At 37.6% G+C, this 25,128-nt stretch overlaps 1 protein-coding gene across 7 annotated transcripts in view; it reads left to right on the forward strand.

Annotated features, from left to right (window-relative positions):
• The window catches only part of ZNF207 (zinc finger protein 207), a 32,144-nt gene extending 12,076 nt beyond the window's left edge, over positions 1-20,068 (forward strand). For 2 of the 7 annotated variants that reach the window (XM_010372270.1, XM_010372271.1), the window contains 6 exons: positions 1,322-1,392; positions 3,527-3,684; positions 4,856-4,948; positions 5,934-6,176; positions 7,463-7,622; positions 7,766-8,615. In XM_010372270.1, the coding sequence (XP_010370572.1) occupies positions 1,322-1,392; positions 3,527-3,684; positions 4,856-4,948; positions 5,934-6,176; positions 7,463-7,622; positions 7,766-7,926 (886 nt within the window). In that variant the 3' untranslated portion in view covers positions 7,927-8,615. Of the gene's footprint in view, positions 1-1,321; positions 1,393-3,526; positions 3,685-4,855; positions 4,949-5,933; positions 6,177-7,462; positions 7,623-7,765; positions 8,616-11,266; positions 11,322-16,108 lie in introns of those variants that run through there. The other 5 variants (XM_010372273.1, XM_010372272.2, XR_004054997.1 and 2 more) reach the window with 4 other exon arrangements.
• The last annotated feature ends 5,060 nt before the right edge of the window (positions 20,069-25,128 follow it).

The raw sequence follows: 25,128 nt of genomic DNA on the forward strand, positions 1-25,128 counted from the left end.
ATGTGTGTGTTTAATGGTATCTATTCAGTTGACTTCAGAAATTTTCTAACCTTCCTCACTAAAACTTGAAAGCTAATTAACACAGGTCTCTTAAAGAAGGAAAATAAAACATCTTTTAGGAAATAGTAATAGACCCATATAAACATACTTAAAACGTGCAGTGATTTTCTCCAAACTATTAAAAGTAATGGGACCTGATAATAAGGGTTAGTATTTAAGAAAGACTATATTCTGGGAAATTATGTGCTTTATTATTATAGGATGTAATGCAGTTTTCTAATCAATCAATAGAAGTTAATCTTCTGATAAAAATTTTAAATCAAGAACTGAATTTACCCACAAAAAATTTAAAAATTTTAAAGAAAATTGACCAATTTGTCGTTTTTTAAGTGAATTGGACACTGATATTTGAAGGTGAGCTCTTTTAGGGGAAAAAAATGAGTGAGTTGTGTTTTTAAGTCATGGTTTAGTGTTAGGTAGTTATTGTAAATACTAGGCCATCTGATTTTACTTGTTGAGTATCTTTAATTTTGGTGGTAGTATTTCCTTCCTCTAAAAATATATGTGTGTGTGTGTGTGTGTATGTATTTGAGACAGGGTGTCTTACTCTGTCGCCCAGGCTACAGAGCAGTGGTGCAATCACAGCTTACTGCAACCTTGACTTCCTGGGCTCAAGTGATCCTCTCACCTCAGCCCCCTGAATATCTGGGACTACAGGCACACAGTACTGCACCCAGCTAATGTTTAAAATTTTTACTTTTTTAAAAAAGATATGGTCTCACTTTTTGTCTAGCCTGGGTTCAAGCAGTCCTTGAGCATTGGCTTCTCAAAAGTTCTGGGATTGCAGGTGTGAGCTGCTGCACCTAGCCAAATAAAAAGTCTCATTTCAAAGGGTACATTCATTCAACCTTTCCCTTTTCAAAATCTGACACAACTCTAAAATAGAGGTTTCTTCTTTTTATTTAATACTCTGTGTGGATATTTTACAAGTGGAAAAAGTGGTAATTTTGCTTTCCATTACACGTATTTTAGATGAGGTCTCTTATACATATTGAGAGTATATTTGTTCTCAATGACTTTAAATGTTTTGTCAACATTTTTTTTTTCTTTTATTGGTAAACCAAAGAGTTTGCTGGGTTTTAGACAGTTTATTTTGATAGGATTGTTACAGTGTGTTGTGTGTTCTTTCGACTTGATTCATATCAATATTAGAGGTCAAATTCAAGTCTATCTAGTGTTGTTTCAGGCTTTAGCCAGAATATTTTTTAATGGTTTATGCTGTTCATTAACTTACTGTTTTTTGAAATTTGCTTTCTAATAGAATGATGCCAATGGGTGGAATGATGCCACCTGGACCAGGAATACCACCTCTGATGCCTGGAATGCCACCAGGTATGATATGTTAGACAATTTCCTTTTAATATGATGTACAGGCTTTAATTCTAAGTTTTTTTAGACATTTGTGGGCATTGGTATAATGAAATTTAAACATTTTCGTAAGTTGCAAGTTCCTGTGAGAAGTGTTATATGGGCCCTATTTACAAAAATGTATTTTAGTGGGTGTCTGAAGACCATGGCCCTTTCTTGAAGTTTGAAATAGATGATAGGTTTCAAAGCAGCCAAAGTGAGTCATGGCCTATGTGCTGAATCTCATATACTTAAGAGCGCTTGTATTTGTTAGGAATGTTTTAGACAAGTAATAGAGAAATCCAACAAACTGGTTTTTTTTTTTTGAGACGGAATCTCACTCTCACCCAGGCTGGAGCATGCTCTTGGTTCACTGCAACCTCTGCTTCCAGGGTTCAGGTGATTCTCTTGCTCAGCTTCCCGAGTAGCTGGGAGTACAGGCACCCACTACCACACCTGGCTCATTTTTGTATTTTAGTAGAGACAGGGTTTTGCCATGTTGGTCAGGCTGGTTTCAAACTCCTGACCTTGGGTTATCCACCTGCCTTGGCCTCCCAAAGTGCTGGGATTACAGGTGTGAGCCACTGCGCCCGGCTGCAACAAACTGTATTAAACAGTGTAGGCATTTATTGTCTCAGTCAACAAAAAAGTGGTAGATCCAGTGGTTCAGTGATACTTATTAACCCATGCTTTTTTGACTTTGCTAGTCTTAGCTTTTTTTCCTCAGAAATGTCATTTGGTTATAAGACAGCTCAGACAAGAAGGGGTGTCAGTAGTAGTGCACTCTCCATTTTCTTTTTTTCCTTTTTTTTTTTTTTTTTGAGACAGGGTGTTGGTCTGATACCTGGGCTGATGTGCCGTGGCACGATCATAGCTCACTGCAACCGTATAGCCTCCCAAAATGCTGAGATTACAGGTGTGAGTGAGCCGCAGCACCTGACCTCCTTTTTCTTCTATTTGGAAGCAAAATAACTTTCTCAGAAGCGCCTTAGCTCCTTACATATTATGCTGTGAGGGAATCTGGGAAATTAAGTATATAGAATTTGGCCTATAAAGCAGGAAATACAGCACAAGGAAAGGGAGGGATTCAGTTGGCCAACAAGGTACGCCACACGAAGCTGTTTCTTTCTTCTTTTCTTTCTTTCTTTTTTTTTTTTTTTTTTTGAGATGGAATCTTGCTCTGTCACCCAGGCTGGAGAGCAGTGGTGTGATCTCGGCTCAATACAACATCCGCCTCCTGGGTTCAAGCGATTCTCTCCTGCCTCAGCCTCCTGAGTAGCTGGGATTACAGGCGTGTGCCACCACACCCGGCAAATTTTTGTATTTTTAATAAGAGATGGGGTTTCACTGTGTTTGTCAAGCTGGTCTCGAACTCCTGACCTCTTGATCCACCTGCCTCAGCCTCCCAAAGTGCTGGAATTATAGGCGTGACCCATCGCGCCCGGCCCTAGCCTGGTTTTTATGTTGGTGTGTTTGCAAACCGTAGCATATTTAGAGTACTGAAAATAATTGATGTAAAGGGACACAGGAAACATAAAGCATCAACAAAATACGAATAATTGCCTAGCGGCTCCATATACATTATGTTGTGATACATATTTAGGTATTTAAAAGAATACAGGATAATAATTGATGTTCATTTGATAATGTGAAGTCATTAAAAGTTTTGTCATGTTAAGGAAGTTTAAAGAATGTAGTAGTGATGTGTTTAACTTTGGAAAAGTTTTTATTGTTCATGATATTTGATTCATCAGAGTTTTTATTGTAATTTGCACTAGAGTTCAGGGACCATTTAAATATCTGTCTTGTAGATGATTGAAATAATTGTTCTGTATATTGCAAGAAGTTTGCTAAGTCATTAGGATCAGTAAGCATAATTGCCAGATGTTTTGTGCATGCGGCAGAGTCTAGTGTTATCTTCCACTTTGTAAAATTCTGAAGCAGTCCAAAGGAAGGGAAAATTTGAGGTAAGAATATTGCATGGGGCAAATGCCTGAGTTCCTTGGATTTAATCGAGTCATTGAGCAGTTAATTGTTCATAACTTTGTAGTATAGAAGTGTTTTTTCCTACACTAAATATTTCAGTGACTCAATTTCCCCAAACATTTCTTCTCTGCAGGTATGCCCCCACCTGTTCCACGTCCTGGAATTCCTCCAATGACCCAAGCACAGGCTGTTTCAGCGCCAGGTATTCTTAATAGACCACCTGCACCAACAGCAACTGTACCTGCTCCGCAGCCTCCAGTTACTAAGCCTCTTTTCCCCAGTGCTGGGCAGGTAAGGTGAAAATCCTGTAAAGGAGTGCACTTAAAGATAAAGTACAGCTATTTACAGAAGTCTTTGAAATTCTCGTAGGTCAATTTTTTTTTTGTTTATAATATTTTTAATATTACTTATTAAATGTACTAAAAGGTGGCTTATCCACTTCCATGTTTACACACTGATTTCCTCTACCCATAAAAGGTTAAATGGAGCCAAAGTTAGTATGTTACTTTTTCATAGTTGTGAACCCTATTTATTCTTAGTTTTTTTTTTTTTTTTAAGCTAATGAAAGTTTAATTTCTGGAGTGTTTAGAAGTTTTCCTTTGCTAGCTAAACTGTGAATGGAAGGACAGCAAAGTCAAAGATGAGCATTCTTAAGATGGTAGCAAATTATTTGTCAGGCTCTGCCTCTAGTATGGAACAGTGATGAGCTACAATGCCACACTTGTGCTAAAATGGCGTAATTTAATGGCTTTTGACCTAGGCACACTTGTATTTCTTATTGGTCTTTTTTCAAAGCTTTTAAAACTTTTTTTCCGGAGCATAAGTGAAAGATGCTTCTATTCTATGTAGTGTGCACATAATGGTTAACACCTCAGATTTTTTTCCTCGTTTCATTGAGAATTAAGCAGATTCAGATTTGATTTATTCAGAATTTAGATCAGGATGTATGTTTATTCATTTTCTTTTTTAGCTTATCCCTTAGATTTTTTTTAACTGTTTTTTCTGTTTGTGGGTGCTAAATTAAAAGCATTTTCTTTTAAGTGCCTTTTATTAAGCACATTAACCTAGCTTTTTGGTGGACGGGCATTTTATGTATTGAGAGATGTAAAATTTGATAAAAATTTTTTTTTAGAGAATCACTGATACAGAATTGGATTGAAGTGTCAGTATTTATACATCGTTATTCTCAGTTTCAGGTATCATTCTTGAAATAATGCAAAACAGTAGTTTTAGAAAAGAAGCTAGTTAACTAGGTTTTGGTATAGAATTAAAATTTTGAGGCTCATACTTTAATTTTGTTTATTGTAAATGCATTAACTGCCTGCCTTTTAAAATAAATGACATTTGATTGCATTAAATTTTGCATTTACAAATATGCAATCTACTAAAAAGTCTACCACATGGCTTATTTTGACCCATTTGTTTGGAGACTTTTCATTGTTTCCTTTCTTTTATGCTACAGATGGGGACACCTGTCACAAGCTCAAGTACAGCTTCATCCAATTCAGAAAGTCTGTCTGCATCTTCTAAAGCTCTGTTTCCTAGCACAGCACAAGTACGCAGGAAGTTGCAGTTTAAAATTGTTAAAATGGCTTTATAACTTAACCCTTTGGACCTTACTTTAAAAATGAATATTTTTCCAAAAATATACTGTGTTTACTTTTTTAAAGCAAAATTAATGCCGTATAAGTCAAATGGTATTTAAAAATTTTAATTCATGCTAAAAAAACTACCCCGAACTCCTGTGGTTCTAAAGGGTTAAAAGCATGTAAGCAGTAAATGCATTATAGTGGCCAATGGTTAGCCTGATGCATGATTAAGCTATTTTGATTTGTGCTATTTAATGCATCATATTTAATGTAAGAAAATTTAATACTTTGCTTTGGTTCTAAAGTTGGCCTAGTCTACATGTTTTAGATGTGTGGTATTATGAAAAGTAACACATTTGTTACTGGTAACTTGTTACTTTAAAAGATCCTGCTAAATTAACCGTTTTGTCCTTGATAATTATCCAGCCATTGTTAATTTGGAGGGGATTATATATATATAAAGAATACTACTAAAGGATGTATCTTTAATGTGTCACCATTTACACTCGTTCATGTTATACTTAGTAACTGGAGTTTAAACTCTCATTCTGTAGTTTTTTGTTTTATTAGCTGTTTGATAGATTAATAACTAAACTTAATAGAACAGTAAAAATAGAACACTTGCTATTCTAAGATACTGTATTTCAGCAATCTGGAATAAATACAGAGCATTGTAAATTTAATTTTTGGTGAGGAGGTAGAAGACATCTAACAAGTTAAATATAGTCTTATTTCCATTGCTGTGTTGTGGGTGTGACTTTAACCCAGCATCTTTTGATGTTTTTATGGGTTATCTTGAATTTTGTGGAGTGTTTATCGCATGTTAACTTTGTTTTAATTTCATTTAAAGTTTGGTCCTTTAATGTTGATGCCTTGTTTTAAGTTAAACTGTTGTAGATATAGTTAATTTTGGGTTTTGAGGTTTTGTTGACGAAGTATTGTATTTTACAGGCTCAGGCAGCTGTCCAAGGACCTGTTGGTACAGATTTCAAACCCTTAAATAGTACCCCTGCAACAACTACAGAACCCCCAAAGCCTACATTCCCTGCTTATACACAGTCTACAGCTTCAACCACTAGTACAACAAATAGTACTGCAGCTAAACCAGCAGCTTCAATAACAAGTAAGCCTGCTACACTCACAACAACTAGTGCAACCAGTAAGTTGATCCATCCAGATGAGGATATATCCCTGGTAAGTTGTTTTTAGTTTTCTACTAGCAGCATTTAATTTAAAGCCATTATAGCAATTTGTCCCTTTAAAAAGTGTTAATTTGTACTCAGATGGTCTGTGATCTGGTTTAATGCTAACTAAGTGGTTTTTGCCATTCTGAATCTTAAGAAACCATAAAATACTTGAAGTGAATGGATATTGCATGTTTTGGTCTTAGATGCTTTCTCTCCCCTTCCTCCACACTGTTTCTAAAAGAAGACAGTAAGTCAGGTTCTTAACTCTCTTAAAAATCATTTTAGTTAAACATAAGTTTGCATATGTTAATTGAAGAAACGTTAAGTGTGAAGTAGAATCTGCAGGTCCCTTAAGTCCCGTATAAAGGAATTAATTTTGATATAAAGTTAATGTTTAGAATGTTGATAACGGCTGGGCATGGTGGCTCACGCCTATAATTCCAGCACTTTGGAATTATACTGCCAAGACAGGCAGATCACAAGACAGACAAATCACACATCATTAGTTTAAGACCAGCCTGGCCAACATGGTGAAACCCCATCAATACATAAATTAGCCGGGTGTGGTGGCGGGCACCTGTAATCCCAGCTACTGAGGAGGCTGAGGCAGGATAATCAGTTGAACCTGGGAGGCATAGGTTGCACTGAGCCAAGATAACCCACTGCACTGTAGCCTGGGCAACAGAACAAGACTCCATCTTAAAAAATAAAAATAGAATGTTGGCCAGGCGCAGTGGCTCATGCCTGTAATCCCAGCACTTTGGGAGGCCGGGGCTGGTGGATCACCTGAGGGTCGGGAGTTCGAGACCAACCTGACCAACATGGAGAAATGCCATCTCTACTAAAAATACAAAGTTAGCTGGACATTGTGGTGCATGCCTGTAATCCCAGCTACTCGGGAGGCTGAGGCAGGAGAATCGCTTGAACCCGGGAGGCGGAGGTTGCGGTGAGCCGAGACCTGGCCATTGCACTCAAGCCTGGGCAATGAGCAAAACTCCATCTCAAAAAAAAAAAAAAAAAGAATGTTAGCAATACTTCATTAATTTCTTGTTGAAGCAATTTGTAATTCCTGGAAAGTTGTTAGCCATGCTTCAAGTTTACAAATAGGTGAAGTTTTAAGGTATCTAGAGTTTAAGTAGTTGGATTGGTTTGTCTGGCAAAAGTAAATAGTTGGGATGTAAGGTTAAATTTTTGAAAATTACTCTTAACGTTGTAAGATTTTAGATGCATGCCTTTATGCTTGATGAGCCTCTACATTTGAGTATTTAGCCTTGTGCTTATTTTTATTCCCAGGAAGAGAGAAGGGCACAGTTACCTAAATATCAACGTAATCTTCCTCGGCCAGGACAGGCCCCCATCGGTAATCCACCAGTTGGACCAATTGGAGGTATGATGCCACCACAGCCAGGCATCCCACAGCAACAAGGAATGAGACCCCCAATGCCACCTCATGGTATTCCTCTTTTTATGTTTATCATATTTAGTGGATTTTCTAAGTTAATGCATAAAATATTAAATTTATCTGCAGTATACATTGCATTTAAAAGTACAATACGTAACAGTCTATTTTTTGTGTTTGAAATTCTTGTTTTTTAGGTCAATATGGTGGTCATCATCAAGGCATGCCAGGATACCTTCCTGGTGCTATGCCCCCGTATGGGCAGGGACCACCAATGGTGCCCCCTTACCAGGGTGGGCCTCCTCGACCTCCGATGGGAATGAGACCTCCTGTAATGTCGCAAGGTGGCCGTTACTGATCTTACTTCATCCAGTCTAATAGGTTTGGAGATTAAACCTTTTCTCAACTTGTGCTGTTTATATAGCCAAGCTTCCGTCAATAAGGCTTCATTGTGACTTTAACAAACATTATCTTCCCACATACCAGGAACTATTGGACATTTATTTTACATGGGAAAAATTATTTGGAATAATAAAGCAGGAACTTTTCCTGAAGTTGCAATTTATACTGTATGGCTTCTTTTTCATGTTTCATCTAGGTTTTTAGAAGTGAAGTATAGTAAATTTGGTTCGTTAAATTGTGAAGGCGCTGGATTTACATGAACATACCACCTTAATAAAGGCAAGTTCTGTAAGCTTACATTGCTATTTGTAAAGTTTGCCTTCACAGCATTTCAGATGCTGTTGGACTTCATGTCCCCAACCTAGCTTGGTGAGGGCTGTAACTGTTTCCAGTACTTGTACATTGGAAGTCTGAATGTGTAACAATATTTAATGTATTTAGAGTTCCTCATGTTGCAGGGTTTAAGAAATCTGACCCACCAAGGTCATGTGACTTTTCTGTACTGTTAAACTTCATTGTAATAAAATGAGAGAAAAATTTATGCCTTTTTATTCATAACCCAGCTGTGGACCACTGCCTGAAAGGTTTGTACAGATGCATGCCACAGTAGATGTCCACATAATAAAATTTATAGTTACCAATGCAGTTTTGATATATCATTGGATTCTGTCTTTGAGTTGTAGGTTATTTCTTAGCTGCATGTTTTAAACTGAATATGCATAGAGTTGTACGTTAATGTTTCAGTTAAGAGAAAAACTTAGATACATGAGTCATTACATAATGGGTATGAAATCTTTATAATCACCTTTCCACCCTCTTTGGTGTCAGTACACATCACGTGTTATAGATACTTAAAATGTAAATGTTAACACTTTTCCTTCCTGTTGAGATGTTTAGAGCCTAGTGCCAGACCCATTCATTTCCTTTTGATTATTTTTGAGACTTCAGTACTGCATGGACCTCAGAAGCTTTTCAGGTACAGACTTCTAGAAGCTTAGGTGCATGCAGTAATAGCTTCTTGTGCTGTTAATGGGTTGTAATATATTTTTCTAAGCGTAATGCTGAGAATCTAAATGTGTCTCTGTTGGGATGGTTAACAGATGGATTGGCAATTTTTAATTTTATTATGTTCCTGGAAGATTACATTATTCATTTGAGTACCTTCTGTTATTAAGCCTAGATAGCCTTACTGTGCAACTTTTTATCCTTGGAAATTTTGAATGTTGTGTTTTTACAGAGAGCTTTTCTGTAGAGATGACTGCTATTCAATATTTTGTGTTACAACCTCTTAATAGCTCTTGTTGACCTTTTTGGGATCTGTTTTTCTGATTTTTACTTTTGCAGGGTAGTTTATGATTTTTTAGGCATCAAATAACCTGTGCAAAGTATTAATATAATGAACTCAAGTTGAGTTTTTCTCATTGTAAAGTTAAGACTTCCAAGAAAATGGTAACATTTCTTTATAACTTTAGTGTGAAGGTATAGATAAAAGACATGAACTCTGAAGTTGTAACGATAAAAGGGCTTTAACTTTGAAGGAAAATATATTGAAAAGTGATGTAGCCATCACAAAAGAGTTTATATGTGACAGGTAAAAGTCATACGTTTAAGCAAAACATTGCAAGTATTATAAAGCTGAATGCTATTTTAACTCATATTGGCTGGGTGCAGTGACTCAAACGCCTGTAATCCCAGCCCTCTGGAAGGCTGAGGTGGGAGGATTGCTTGAGTCCAGGAGTTTGAGACCAGCCTGGCCAACATGGGAAAACCCCACCTGTACAAAACATTTAAAAATTAGCCAGGCGCGTTAGTGTGTGTCTGTGGTCCCAGCTGCTCCAGAGGCTGAGGAAGGAGGATCGCTTGAGCACAGGAGGTCAAGGCTGTGGTGAGCTATGTTCACTCCAGCCTGGGCAACAGAGCGACACTCTGTCAAAAAATAAATTAAAATACCCGATTATTTGGCTTCAATGATTTTATGGCTCCTGTGCTTGTGGTACCATAGTGGTACAAGAATTTTCATAGTTTGAAAGTAAAACTACTGTATTTTGCCGAGAATGTATTTCTTCCTTCTGCCAGCCACCAAGTCTCAAACCACTTTCCCCTCTGAACCTCTGCCTACCTAAATGGTTTCAAAATTAATACATGCTTCTTTGATTTGGCTGCACACTTAGTATACTGCCGAAGAAGAACTCGTGTTGAAAATCTTTAAGATAAAAATGGTGAGATTAAATTTACAATAATTAAGTAAGAGATGCTCTCCCAAATTCTCAAGAATTTCATGTACAGGGTTATTGACAAACTGCAATAGGTTTAGTAGACCTGTTTCAGAAATTACGTGAAACTTTATTTGCATTTTATGCAAAGAAGGCTGATACTTTATAGCAAGGTTTTTTGCTCTCTATATGTCTGATGGGCAAAAATGGAAATTTTTAATATGGGATAGAATTCTAATTAAAAATTAATTGAAAGTATTAGGCATTAGCACATAAAACTTAAGCTCATGAGTTCCTGAGTTTGTAGCTATAGGCTCAGAGGTGGTGTACCTATTTAATATATTTGAAGGGTAATTTTTGCATGCATCCAAGCATAATTAAGCTTCTAGAAAATACCTTTTATCTAAATGCTTCTGGGGTCCATAGTGTGGTTGAATCATGAGTAGAGCAAATTACATTAATATAATTGACTCTGACTCAAATTTCCTTAAGTAATAGATGAAGTTGAGTCAAAGTGGATGCCAACTGCCCTCACAGAAGACAAGTTTTGGGACTTGATAATTCAAGCTGATTGCCATAATTAAGGAAGCTGTAAGGTTAGTAGGGCTGGCAGCTTTGGCTCTACCTTACATCCACCCCTTTTAGAAAAACAAACATTTTGTCTGGCACTAGTTTCTGTTGTATAAGTTTTCATACTGTGTAACAGTAACAAGACCACAGCAGGTGAGGATTAAGTTTTGAGTGGCTGCTGGAATTACTTGATTTGAATACTTAGTATTTTAGTAGTCTGTCACACATTTGCCATTAGGTATGATTAAAAATTCCTACTGTACTCCTGTTCCACTAAGTTACATTTTGGACTTAGACTCACCTTAATTAAACTTAATTAATTGGGGAGGGGGATTCCCCAACAAAAAGAAGTACGGGCTCAGAATGGAATTGTAGTGGACAGTAGTTTTAAAAACAAAGCTGCTCCTTTTGCTTGCTTGATCATTGGGATTTTTTTTTTTTTAAATTTAATGCATGTCTTTTAAATTAATTGGGAACTGTTTTTCTAAAATTAAAATTTTCTTCTTCCTATAGCCCTGCCATAGGACAGGCTGAGGCTGAGTCTCAGTGTTGCCCTGTTCAGTCTGAGGCAAGTGGGATTTATTTTATTCCTTATAGGGGCTTTCACAGCTTTATGGCTGTTGGATATTTATGTCCCCAAACTTGCAGCAAGTTTGGTGAAGGCCCCTAAATTTAATTAAACTTAGGATTTTTATACTCTTTTGGCAGAGAAGGCTCTATATTAATATTCACGTTTGACTGTGGTGTTAATAAACATAAGTATTTCATATGCATTTTTATGTAATTTGCTTTGTGTTACGTAATTAACAGCTTCAGTAAAGCTTGTGTTACTATATTGAACTTTAGTAAATTCACAAAATTTGATGTTTTTGATTTGGAGGCATGAAATGTTTCATTCAAATTTTCTACTTTCACTTTTAGGAAAATTTTACTGGTTTTATTTTCTCCATAAACTATTAAATTTAACTTCAAGGATAAGTTTAATCGCTGGAAATGCCACTGGATGCTGAAATCTGCATTTTTTTTTTTTTAAGGCGGAGTTTCACTCTTATCGCCCGGGATGGAGTGCAGTGGTGCGATCTCGGCTCACTGCAACCTCTACCTCCCAGGTTTAAGTGATTCTCCTGCTTCAGCCTCCCGAGTAGCTGGGATTATAGGCTCCTGCCACCATATCTGGCTATTTTTTAAATATGTTTTAGTAGGGATGGGGTTTTGCCATGCGGGCCAGGCTGGTCTCAAACTCCTGACCTCAGGTGATCCACCTGTCCTCAGCCTCCCCAAGTGCTGAGATAACAATAGGTATGAGCCACCACACCTGGCCAAAATCTGTATTTTTTTTTTTTTTTTTTTTTTTTTTTTTGAGACAGAGTCTCGCTCTGTCACCCAGGCTGGAGTGCAGTGGTGCAATCTCGGCTTACTGCAACCTCCACCTCCTGGATTCAAGTGATTCTCCTGTCTCAGCCTCCTGAGTAGCTGGGACTACAGGCATGTGCCACCACGCCCGGCTAATTTTTTGTATTTTTAGTAGAGACAGGGTTTCACCATGTTAGCCAGGATGGTCTCGATCTCCTGACTTTGTGATCCGCCTGCCTCGACCTCCTAAAGTGCTGGGATTACAGGCGTGAGCCACTGCGCCTGGCCAAAGTCTGCATTCTTAATCACTAACTTATGCATTGAATGTTAAGGCTAAAAGGTCATCTGGAAATGCTTAATTTTAAAATATTTTCAAGCCTCACCACATTAGAGCAAATGTTAATGTAGAGCCCTGTTAAGGTGGGAAGGTGGTGTCTTTGTGGGTGCTTGTGTATGTGGGGATATAGACCATACAGTTGATACAACAAGAGAATTTGGGTGTTACAGGCCTTTCAGCATGGATGGATTACTAATTTCAGGTATCCAAACTGAAATTTGATACCTGATCATGTGGTAAAGTATGATAAACTATGGTTTTGGAGTGATTTTTTTGAGGTTCATTTTCAGCCTCACTGAACAATGTTTATGGACATGTGAAAAGTATGCACATTTGTTTCCAACTATAATTTGCTTTTATTTGATGAGAAAAGTTGTGTGTGCGTGTTTGTTGTAGGGAATAGAGAATTGGAAGAGAGGCCAAAAACAAACCTGAATTACTTTTGTTTCTTGTGTTTGAGCCACCATTCTATCCAGATAGCAGTTAACTCTGAGCAGTAACAATGAACAGTGTAGCATTTAGCAAACCTGGAATTGTTTGTATATGGTTTTCATTCTTGGAAGCATAAAGAAAAAATATGCATTAAATGAATTACAAATTTTGACTTGTTAAATAAAATAACGTTTTTCACTGTAAAAGGATTTTAATATTTAAAGAATTTTGTTGCTTCCATGACAAAATATTCCATTCAACTATTTTATAACCTCAGTAATCAACATGTAAGAGTCCTTAATTGGAGATCTGTTTTCTCTGTTACCTACCATCCCCCATTATGCTGAAATCTTTTTAAGTTGCTTGTCATAATTCTAATGGTGATAAGTGAAAAAAGTGTGCTGGAAATACAGGCTCTTATCTGCTTGAGTACTGGGGGTGGGAGGGATTTAGTAATGTCATAATTTGTTGAAGGTAATATATATAGATAACTAGATAGTTCGATAGTTCCTTTTTTTTTTTTTTTTTTTTTTTTTGTATTTCTGTGACTCAAATAAGATTTCGATAATTACGTAATTTTTAGGTGTCTGTAACATCCACTGGTAAAACTTGGCAAATGAAAGAAAATGGTGAAGTCACCACTTTAACCGAGTCAAAATTTTGTTTGAATAAGCTGATGAAAGTAGACATGTACCCTAGAAGTAGATACCCTAAAATTTATACAGATATGTATGTCTTTTTTTTTTTTTTTTTTTTTTTTTTTGAGACGGAGTCTCGCTCTGTCGCCCAGGCTGGAGTGCAGTGGCAGGATCTCGGCTCACTGCAAGCTCCGCCTCCCGGGTTTAGCCATTCTCCTGCCTCAGCCTCCGGAGTAGCTGGGACTACAGGCGCCCGCCACCTCGCCCGGCTAGTTTTTTGTATTTTTAGTAGAGACGGGGTTTCACCGTGTTAGCCAGGATGGTCTCGATCTCCTGACCTCGTGATCCGCCCGTCTCGGCCTCCCAAAGTGCTGGGATTACAGGCTTGAGCCACCGTGCCCGGCCATGTATGTCTTTTTTAAAAGGTTGTAGTTATTGACCTAATACTGAATAATCTTTCTGCGTTATTCCAAATTGAAATTTGTTTGCTCCTCATCGTAACTTTTATGGAAAAGTCCTTTGAAAGGGGATTCAGTTTTAAGGCTATTTGGCTATAGGGCAGATTTTTATAAGTAAACTTTCCCCCAGTTCCACTTATGCTAACTATCTCATGACAGTAAAGTTTACTCCTTTTTTAAAACCCTTTCTCAGTATTTTAATTTGTCATTAAATCATTTAAATAATAACCTTTTGTTTTTATAGCAAAGAAATCATTTTCTGTGTGATGTTTCTTGGCAAAATAAGCACTTGATGTTGTATGGTCGTGTACATAATGGATATGTATTAATTTTGTGATTAGTGCTGAATTTTCTAAACTAGTATCTTAAGCTCTTAGACACCCTATTATGGATCTAATTCAAACCATTATGTAGGAAATGGAGAAAGTAGGACTTCGGTTTGAGCTTCCCAATAACTTTAAATACATCCACCTTTTCCAAGTGTTTAAGCCCTAAAACATCTGTCTTTATTTTTTTTTACCTGGCATTTTTGTTAGAAAATAGATTAAGTTTTAAAGTAACATTAAAAAAAATTCTTCAGTAAGGTAATTGCTTTTAGTAAGTACTATTTTTTTCTTACTCTTGGCTCTATACATTTTTGCGTATTTTAGTCTAAAAGGAAAAGCTTTTCATTTTCTTAACTCTGGAAAAGAATAGTTTGGAACTAAATTAGTTTGAGAAATCTGAATCATCTCTCTTTAAATCTGTTCGGTTAGTCTCATGTATTCTCAGGGTAAAATGTCTATTTTACTAAGCAGAAGTAGTAGTCATATTGAGGCAGAAATTTGTAGACCAAATGAGGTAGATCTTCACTGAAACTAATTTGGACTATTCCTATTTGAAGCAAATTGAACACTATTATAAATCCAGACTGGTTAATTAGATGGAAATTTTGATGGTTAGGTTCTTTAAGAGGCATACAATCAGTTATAAGAATGTTTATGTATATTTTTCAGTTTTTATCAAAATAACAGAGGAGGTACATGTGAGTAAACTTAGTGGTTGATTACTTGGACCCCACCCATTAATTCTAAATGATGTCATGGTCTATAAGGTAGTAATGTGGCACAGCTTCAGTAACGTGTGCTGTGTTTGTAAAAAGGTGAAGTCCTTTATTGGCATTTTCTAAGCCCTCTGACATTGTTAGTGTCTGGGTTGGTTGGTTTGCATTTTATCATTATGGTTGAATCTGTGTTCCTTCACCATTAGTTAAGTCTGAGGAACTAACTGTGAAATTCATTGATGGCCAACTTGGATAAAAATGAAGAATGGTATTTTCCAAGTTTACTACACATGGACCGATAGTGATTATTTGGGAGAACACTGGGTAGTGTTGTTTGACTTAAGAACCTTAAATGTATTGAAAAGTAACAGCATTCTTACTCATGGTTTGCGTTTGTTACTGAGGTCTCACCATATTATTTAATGTAGCTTCTTATTAAAATTTTATAAATAGTTTAGCAATCACAGGGGTCAAAAAAAAAAAAAAAGATTTGCACCATCGTATCCCTGTCTTTACTAATAGAATGAGACTGCTTAACTACCCAAGTGGAGCAAGGGAAGAGTTACTACAGTTACTGTAAGTTTGAGTTAGAAAAAATATGGAGCATCTAGTTATTGAGCAAAGTCCCCTTTTACCTGTTTGCTTATTCAAGGAGAAACAGTAGAATTTGCCTCAGTACATGTTTTTGAAATTGAGAATCTCTGATGTGACAAAATTAATTTTTGTGAAAGTTGAATTAAAAGCTTTTAAAAATGGCTTGTCTGTGGGGGTGTGTCTACATATTCGTTTAAATTTAGAAATTGCCACATATTTAAGATATATGCCATCCCCTTTTTAGAGTAATCAATTTCCATCACAGTACACATACTGGAATACATAGTTTATTAAAATTGAGATGTGTCCAAGAGATTTTCAGTGTTAATTAGCTCATTCTAAATAGCCAATATAAGGTAACTTTTGTTAAAAAAAAAAAAAAAACAGGGAAGAGTTTTAAATGTATTAATATCAGACTCTGAGGAAATTTAATGCACATTGAATTTTTAAACTATGGATTGAACTCCTCAGTTTAATACAATTTGTGTTTTTGTTAACTAGCAGCAGAATTTCAGCATTTGCTACTTACTGGTAGAGAAGAAAAATCCCACAGCCCTGCCAGTACAGGTTAGTTTAATCTGTAAGTACCTGATGTTCCTATTTTTTTCAAACATATCCATATAACTCACACAAGGAAGAAAGCTGTGCGGTTACTTAAATGTGAGTACAACTAATAATAGATCCATTGGACACTTTAAACACTCAGTACTTGGGCCAAAGTAGATCTAGGTTTGCTAACCCCAGTTGTAATAAAGGTGTAATACTGCTCCTTTGTTATCTCCTTGTGGTTCAACCTAAGTAGATACATTGTACATAAAAGGAAAAGACAGTTTGAGTTGGCTGTGCCCTTGTTGATAGATGAGATAGAGTCCAGGGCTTTGGGTCCAGGGTCTTTTACTTAAGCTATTTCATGGTGATTCTCTCATTCACCTTTTAACTTTTTACAGTATGAATCAACCTAAGAAAAAAGGCAAGTTTCCTCACATCTAGAAATGATAAATGGTGTACAGTCATAAGCTAGAATGTTTTTATAATGCTTTTTTGTTCTTTTAGCAACACTTGTAGATACAAGTACTCCTTTTTTTTCTTTTTTTGTAAACTATAACGTATCCTGTTGGTGTAGCAGTGAGTTCATTTTACTGTGAACTAAGAATAACATACATACCTTTTTGATATTGAAAGCTGACTACCCATCAAGAAATGTAGCTAGATTCTTCATGTAACACTTTTGAGGGGCAGTGGGGACATAATGGGTTGTGGAAGATGTGTTTAACATTTTTATTTTTATTTTTTTTTCATTCTACCCAAGTTCATTGTTGTTTGAACCATCCTTTAACCTTTAAATGTTGTGCTTTTAGGTTGATACAAATGTAAAGCACTGAGGAGGGAGGAATAAAGCATACAAGTTAATTTCTAATTTTTGCAAGCCTGAACCATCCTAATCTGATGGTAGGATGTATGGCTTCTTCCTTTTCACCTTGTGTGATACCTAATTTGAGACGATCTAGCCATAAAACTAGTTAATCTTGAATTCCTCTTGAACTGGATGGTGATTAGCCATTGTGATAACAGATTATCTTTATATGGAAATTGTGCGTATTGTTAAATTTTAAGACATGGATTTATCAACTAATAATAAAATATATCTTATAAGATATCCACTTGTTTTTTAATGTAAAATTGCACAAGGGCTTAAGTTTCGTTGCCTTTCACAGTTTAATTTGTATATGAAATGGTGTAGATACAGTGGAAATGGTTTTCCTTAAAACCATCTCTTTAAAGCTGCCTTTCTGGTGAGTACTATTTTATACTTTTATATATTATAATTTAACCTTCTAAAATTAACTGAACTAGGACACTTTGATTAAAGAGGGAAGCAATCTGAATTTCTACATCTCTTTGGATATTACTTGAATCAATATTAGAAAATTATTATTTTACCACCTGGCATTTCCCTTTTAATGCTTTTTTAAGAAAAAAGTTCACCTTTTTCTGACCTTCACTTAACAGACTACAAATACAAAAACTTTTAACACATAAATTATTTCATTTTCATGAGATGGAATAAATGTTTAAAACTAGTATTTAAGAAAGTTCTTAAACATTTTCTTTTTAGTTGGCAGCCAAAAGATTTTTGTCAGTGCTTCGGAGACATTGCATAGGTGTAAAGTTAAGATACCAGAACTTCATTCTGTTCTTGTTGGAGCTCTTGTTGCAGTGATTCATGAGCAGTAAGCTGGAGTTCGGGTGGAAGAGGGGTTTACCAAAATCAGAATTCTTCATGCAGACCAGTTACTTACAGGGTTTCCTTGAGAGGCTTAAAAATTTCAAAAGTATTATTTAAGCCACTCTAACCCTGCGTGAAAAATTGGAGTTAGAAATACTGATTTCTGAGACCACGTATACCAGTGAAAGTTAGCTTCTGAGTATGTTTTTAATTACTTTATGCCCTGCTTTATTTAGCCTCGGTATATGTAACACACGGATTATTTTTTCCCTCTAGTTTTTAACTGTTCCTACATAAAAACCAGCATATGCTAAGAATGTTTTTACATTCTGTTTCCTCCTGTGATCTTTGGGAACTAGTAATGAACAATCAACTCTGATGCTTTTTAGTATGAACAATGATAGTTTTCTGAAATTTGAAAATCGGTATCTGAGTATGTGATGTGGCAATGCATTCTTTTAGATAAGCACTAAACAAAGTATGGACCCTCCATTTGTGTCTTTAAGATTTAAAGTGAAGTAAATTTCTAAGGAACTGTGTCCTTTCCTAGCAGGAATAAACAGACAGTGAAAATTTGGTAAGTATGTAACTTTAAGTGCATGTAATAGTGATGAGAGTAAGTAGCCAAATTTTGATAGCATAAGATAATGTTTAAAAGTGAGCAATAATTATTGCATCTCTTGTGACAATGTATATATGTGTTTAACATTTTTTACAAATTTGTGTACATAAAGATTAAATTGGAACATACCTTACTCTTTGTCTGTTTTTTTTTTATTTTGTATGGTGCTTTAAATACTAATTTTATATTTCAAGCTTTTTGCAGGGTAGAAATAAGTGACTGTTAAAGAAAATACCTTCAAGAGGAATTATTTCAGTATCCCTTTTTAAAACTCGATGATGGCTTTCAGTTTACTTAAGTCTTCTGTTTTTCAGCTCCAGTTAAAACTGACAATAGGCAGCTATCAAAAATGGAAAAAATCTTGTGCTCTTTCTGGAATATTAAAGGAATCAGTAACAGTAAAGTGATATTAACCCACTACTTGATTTGCAGTTTTTAAAGCAGTTTTTAAATTGAGAGAAAAGGGGCCGGGCCCTGGCTGAGTTGGGTGGATTGCCTGAGGTTAGGAGTTTTTGAGACAAGACTGGTCAACATAGTGAAACCCCGTCTCCCCTAAAAATACAAAAATCAGCCGGGTGTGGTCTGACGTGCCTGTAACCCCAGCTACTCGGGAGGCTGAGGCAGGAGAATCGCTTGAACCCAGGAGGAGGAGGTTGCAGTGAGCCAAGATCGCGCCATTGCACTCCAGCCTGGGTGACAGAGACTCCGCCTCAAAAAAAAAAAAAAAAGGTGATGGAATTTGGGAGTCTATTCCCTGGGATATTGTATTAAGAATAAAGTGATAATGAATGAAGGTTAAAGTGTTCAGTTGCTACAGCAGGAAAGATTATTTCTGAGGAAAAGGTCCATTTGTTTCCAAACTAGTCTGTAGTGGTTTAGAGTAAGCATTATTTTATGAAGTGGTACAAGATCGCAAAGGTTAGTAAAAGGGCCAGGTCAGTCTTCAGGCTTCACTTTTACTGGTAAGGGATTATGTGAGGCATAAGTCATACATGGGATATGATTGTAAGGGGGTCTGAACAAAGCATGATAAATGTTAGACCATGTGGATTATTAAATGGTCTAGTTGAATAAAAAATCATGACTGATAGGATAATTTTTAGTGTACGTAAACGAGCTCACTAAGGGTAATTAAATACTAGCTTTTAAAATTTAAAGTTCTCACGAATAATATTAGTGCATCTTGTCACTTTGATTTGTCACCTGGTTAAATAGCTGGCAGCTTGTGCAAATGAAAAAGGAAATGGAAACCTACGTTTATGTGTATTATCTGTATAATTTTTGTCTAATAGTAAGTTCAGAGAGAGAGACGTTCCTTAATATGTAGCCATGTAATTAGAACTCACAAGGGGCATTGAAATGTTTTTCTTTTTCAGATGGTCTGGGGCTATTTACTTACTTTAAGTAAGCCAAGTCTACCATTTGAAAAATGGTGCTTTATTTCCGTATCTGAAGTCTGAAGTTATTTTTTAGTTTTCATCTAAAAGTGGAAAGATTTTTGCTTCTGCCTTATTAAAAGCCTCTTTGTTTGGAGATGATTATCTCCTTCACTCATTAACCTTTGAGTGCTTGTTATCTACAAAGATGAATAAAATCTTTCGTTTATTATTTATGATACTTGTCTGAGCCCATTTTTAAAATTTGTATCCAGAACAGTTTTTATTGAGAAGGTGTTATGATATGCATCAGTTATCCTGAGCAGTTTTTGTTGTATCCTGGGAACTATAAGGAAGAATTATTTTTATTAAATACAGAATGTTTACGGGGAAAAGTAAGGGGTAAAAGAGCACACTAGTGTGGATATTTTGTGTGTGATACAGTGTTGAGGTTGGATAGGTAGATGAGCCAGAAGAAACAGTCATTTAGAATAAGCATAAAACTAGAGCTTGCAACCAAATGCTTTTCTGTTATTTATTATATGACTTGGAACAAGTACTTCTCAAATGGTAGTCATAAGTTTCATAGGTTTGTGAGAAACAAGTTAATATTATAAATTTAGCCTGGCACTTTTTAAGTGCTCAGTATTTTCTGTATGTTTACTTGAAAGAACTAACACAGTATACATCTGGGCTAACCTTGTTAGACCACAGGAAATGGTGGGAGCAGACAGTTATTGCAAACCAAAAAATTTCATTTAGCACATATATATGAATGCCCACAGTGTGCTTTATTATCCTTTGCACATAATAAGAGAGAAAGTGCATCTGAGTAGAGACTTTGGAACTGAGGATTTAAGAAGTCAGGCTTTGCACAAAGTCTCATTGGGTAACAGGGTTTTGGGCAGTAGGTGTGCAGGAACCATAAGATGGGAAAGCATAACATCTGGAACAAAAAATGAGGTCTGAATGGTGGATTGGATGGGTGTGTGTGCGCATGTAAGGTGAGTGGAGATTGGAGAGAGATAGGCCAAGTCACACAAGGGACCATGGTTTGAATGTCATTCTAATGGAAGTCTTGAAGAACTTGGAGGTGGTGAGTAATACATGGTTTATGATTAACAGATGATCCTAAGTTGGTTGGCAGTGGGGCAGGGTGGGTTGGTGGGTAGTATGAGGATCAGAAGGCAAGAAGAACCTGGCCCCAAACATCTCAAGTAACTGATGTAATGACCTACTGGATAGTCATTGGAGAAGTTAGAATATGCTAACCCTCTTGAATGTGTGAAACACAGGAAAAGGCAAAAAGCAAAATATTGATGCTGGATACAGTGGCTCATGCCTGTAAACTCAGCAACTGACTGAGCTGGGAGGATTGCTTCAGGCCATGAGTTCAAGGCTGCAGTGAACCATGATGGTGCCACTGCACTTGCTGGTGCCTGGGCAACAGTGAGAACCCCCAACTCAAAAAAGGGAAACATTGGAAATATAATGGGCTGGCTTCGGGGTTTTTTTGTGTTTGTTTTTGTTATTTTTTTGGATGCTGTTTAGGCTCCACCTAATCTGTAAGACTTATGTAGGAAATGGAGATATAGTAAGACATTGAGAGTCAAAAATAAGTTTCTTCAAGAGTCTAAGAGGGATAAATCAGTAATAAGAAAGTGAAAATGCCCTCAAAGGAAGTAAAATTTGGAGAAAGCAAATTCCATCTATGTGATCTCAGGATGGTGGCATTTGAAATAGGTCTTGGATTGTTAGGATTTGGGCAAATTGGAAAAAAAGAAAAGTGTTAGAAAAAAGATGGAAAACCCAACGATATGAGGCATATGAAGGAAAATTGTAAAGAATGAGATAAGGTCATTTGACTAAAGTGTAAAGGTCGTTGGATACCACGTTAGGCGTCCACATTTTCTCAAGGAGTTGGGGTGTTTTGGGATTCTTGGCATAGAAACAACATTGATTGCCCGGGCGCAGTGGCTCACACCTGTAATCCCAGCACTTTAGGAGGCTTAGGCGGGCAGATCACGAGGTCAGGAGTTCAAGACCAGCCTGGCCAAGATGGTGAAACCCTGTCTCTACTAAAAATACAAAAGTTAACTGGGCATGGTGGTGGATGCCTGTAATTCCAGCTACTCAGGAGGCTGAGACAGGAGAATCGCTTGAACCCGGAAGGCGGAGGTTGCAGTGACCCAAGATCGTGCCACTGCCCTCCAACCTGGACAAAGTGAGACTTTGTCTCAAAAGAAAAACACCTTGACAAGATTAGTGGCTGTGGTTTTGGACCCAATGTCTTTTCAGAAGCACCCAAAGTGTATCACCAGTGGCTGTGGTTTTTGGACCCAATGTCTTCTCACAAGCACCCAGTGTATCACCAGTGGCTGTGGTTTTGGACCCAGTGTCTTTTCAGAAGCACCCAGAGTGTATCACCAGAGGCTGCCACTGTTTCCTGGCACTATCAGGGTATTTCCATATCACTGCCATCTGGGTGACAGGGAATAGTAAAATTTTAGAAACCGTAATTGGGCCTGACAGCTATTGACTTGGTGAGTTGAAACTAGTACTGTCTTATGTTCACTAAGGCCAGCTTAAAATGTTTTGGAAGCCTTATATACTTGAGGCCATTGTTTTTCTTGGTCACTTTACAGACTAAGTTTCTTAATTTTTTTTAAGTTTCTTAATTTTTTTGCTATTCCACGCAATTATAGGACGTTGCTCCCTGCTCAGAAACCTTTGTTACCACCACATGTATTTTGTAGTAATGGACCACCCCTCTTTCTGAATTCTTCATGGAACTTTTCCTGAAAGCTGATTCTCCACAGAGGGTATAGTTTCTAACAGTTGCAGAATTGAGTGTACTATTCTGGATTATTTTTCCTGGAGTATGAGAGGACCAGTAAGCTTATTAACAAAGACAAATTGGGCAATTAGTTATAAATACGTAAACATACCCCATTTGGGCCAGGCGTGGTGGCTCACACCTGTAATCCCAGCACTTTGGGAGGCCGAGACGGGCGGATCATGAGGTCAGGAGATCGAGACCATCCTGGCTAACACGGTGAAACCCCGTCTCTACTGAAAAAAAAAAAAAAAATTTAGCGGGATGCGGTGGCAGGTGCTTGCAGTTCCAGCTACTCGGGAGGCTGAGGCAGAAGAATGGCGTGAACCCCGGAGGCGGAGCTTGCAGCGAGATCGTGCCACCGCACTCCAGCCTGGGTGACAGAGCGAGACTCCATCTCAAAAAAAAAAAAACCCTATTTGCCTTCATGACCCCACCTCACTGCTTTTGATCTGATTCCTGAAAGTTCCCCCTTCATTGAAGTCTTAGAAATATGATGTAGTAGGTGTTCAACGAATAACTGGAGTGAATTCTTTCTCTGAAGAATGGTAATAGTGCTGTAGTGAAGTCAATCACAATTCTGCAGGTTAGTGTCTCTACCAATGTATATTCATACGTTGTGGATGTATTATAACCATGTACAATGGAAGTGAGCAGTGCATAACCATGTCAGTATTTGCTAGGATCATGAAGCTATGAAGCAATTGATAGTCACCCTTTTCACTTATTCCGTTGGCTATTCCACGTCTCTACTTTTGCGATTCATCCCTTGATGCCATAAACACATTTGTCTAATGGCTTTCTGATCCATGAAGGTGGTAAAAGCCAAGGCCCTGAACAAGACCCTACCGTATCTATAAAATCTGTATTTTGCATCCTTTTGTATCACATTATACTAGGCATCCATTTACAGCTCTCCTCTTTTACTATGCTCTGGAATCCAACTTCTGCCATCGTAGTGGTCTCTTTGTTCCCTTTTGTGTCTCTTCAGCTTCCTATCCTGTTTCTCTCTCTCTCTTTTTTTTTTTTTTTTTTTTTTTTTTTTTTGAGATGGAGTCTTGCTCTGTCGCCCAGACTGGAGTGGAGTGGTGCAATTTTGACTCACTGCAACCTCTGCCTCCCAAGTCCAAACGATTCTCCTGCCTCAGGCTCCTGAGTAGCTGGGACTACAGGTGCGTGCCACCACGCCTGCCTAATTTTTTGTATTTTTAGTAGAGGCGGGGTTTCACAATGTTAGCCAGGAGAGTCTTGATCTCCTGACCTTGTGATCCACCGGCCTCGGCCTACCAAAGTGCTGGGATTACAGGCATGAGCCACCACACCTGGCCCCTGTTTCTCATTCTTTTAATGACTCCTTTTTCCTAGGATAAAATTTGCATTAGAATTGACATAAGACATAGGAGTCAAGAATGAGGCTCAGGTTTTACCTCTGAAAACTATTGGCTTGGCCGGGCACAGTGGCTCAAGCCTGTGATCCCAGCACTTTGGAAGGCCGAGACAGGCGGATCACGAGGTCAGGAGATCGAGACCATCCTGGCTAACATGGTGAAACCCCATCTCTACTAAAAAATACAAAAAATTAACCGGGTGAGGTGGCGGGCGCCTGTAGTCCCAGCTACTCGAGAGGCTGAGGCAGGAGAATGGCGTGAACCTGAGAGGTGGAGCTTGCAGTGAGCTGAGATCCGGCCACTGCACTCCAGCCTGGGCGACAGAGCGAGACTCCGTCTCAAAAAAAAAAAAAAACAAAACAAACAAAAAAAACCTCTTGGCTCAAAGACCCTTAGTAATCTGACTCCTGCTTATCTGTCCAAAATAATTTCTTGCTATTCTCCCTTGGTACTCGGCTTAAGCTCTCAACACCCTCTCTGCCCATTAGTACTTTGACTTGTGTAACTTCCACTTCCTCACATCTGCCAGGTACTAGTTTAGAGTTAATTCGCCCTTACAAATCCCCGAGCCTCTGTGATGACCTTCATATGTGCTTTCACTGCGTTATGTGCTTACCATCAATGTTGCGTGTTTGTATTGGACTGCAACCTCAAAGGCAGGACTGTGTCTTGTTTGTTGCATTCCTAAAACTTAGCACGTTGCACGACCCTTAAAAAGAGACACTTAATAATAATTGCTGGGTTAAATTAACCCATTACTAGCAATGGGTTGATTCATTAATTTTTTTTTTTTTTTTTTTTGAGATGGAGTCTCGCTCTGTCACTCAGGCTGGAGTGCAGTGGTGCGATCTCGGCTCACCACAACCTCTGCCTCCCAGGTTAAAGCAATTCTCCTGCCTCAGTCTCCTCAGTAGCTGGGATTATAGGCGCATGCCACCACATCTGGCTAATTTTTGTATTTTTTTTGTTTGTTTTTGAGATGCAGTCTCGTCCTGTCGCCCAGGCTAGAGTCCAGTGGTGCGATCTCGGCTCACCTCTGCGTCCCGGGTTCAAGCGATTCTCCTGCCCCAAC

Source organism: Rhinopithecus roxellana, chromosome 19, assembly GCF_007565055.1.
Source record: "Rhinopithecus roxellana isolate Shanxi Qingling chromosome 19, ASM756505v1, whole genome shotgun sequence".
In the NCBI taxonomy this organism is placed as follows: domain Eukaryota; kingdom Metazoa; phylum Chordata; class Mammalia; order Primates; family Cercopithecidae; genus Rhinopithecus; species Rhinopithecus roxellana.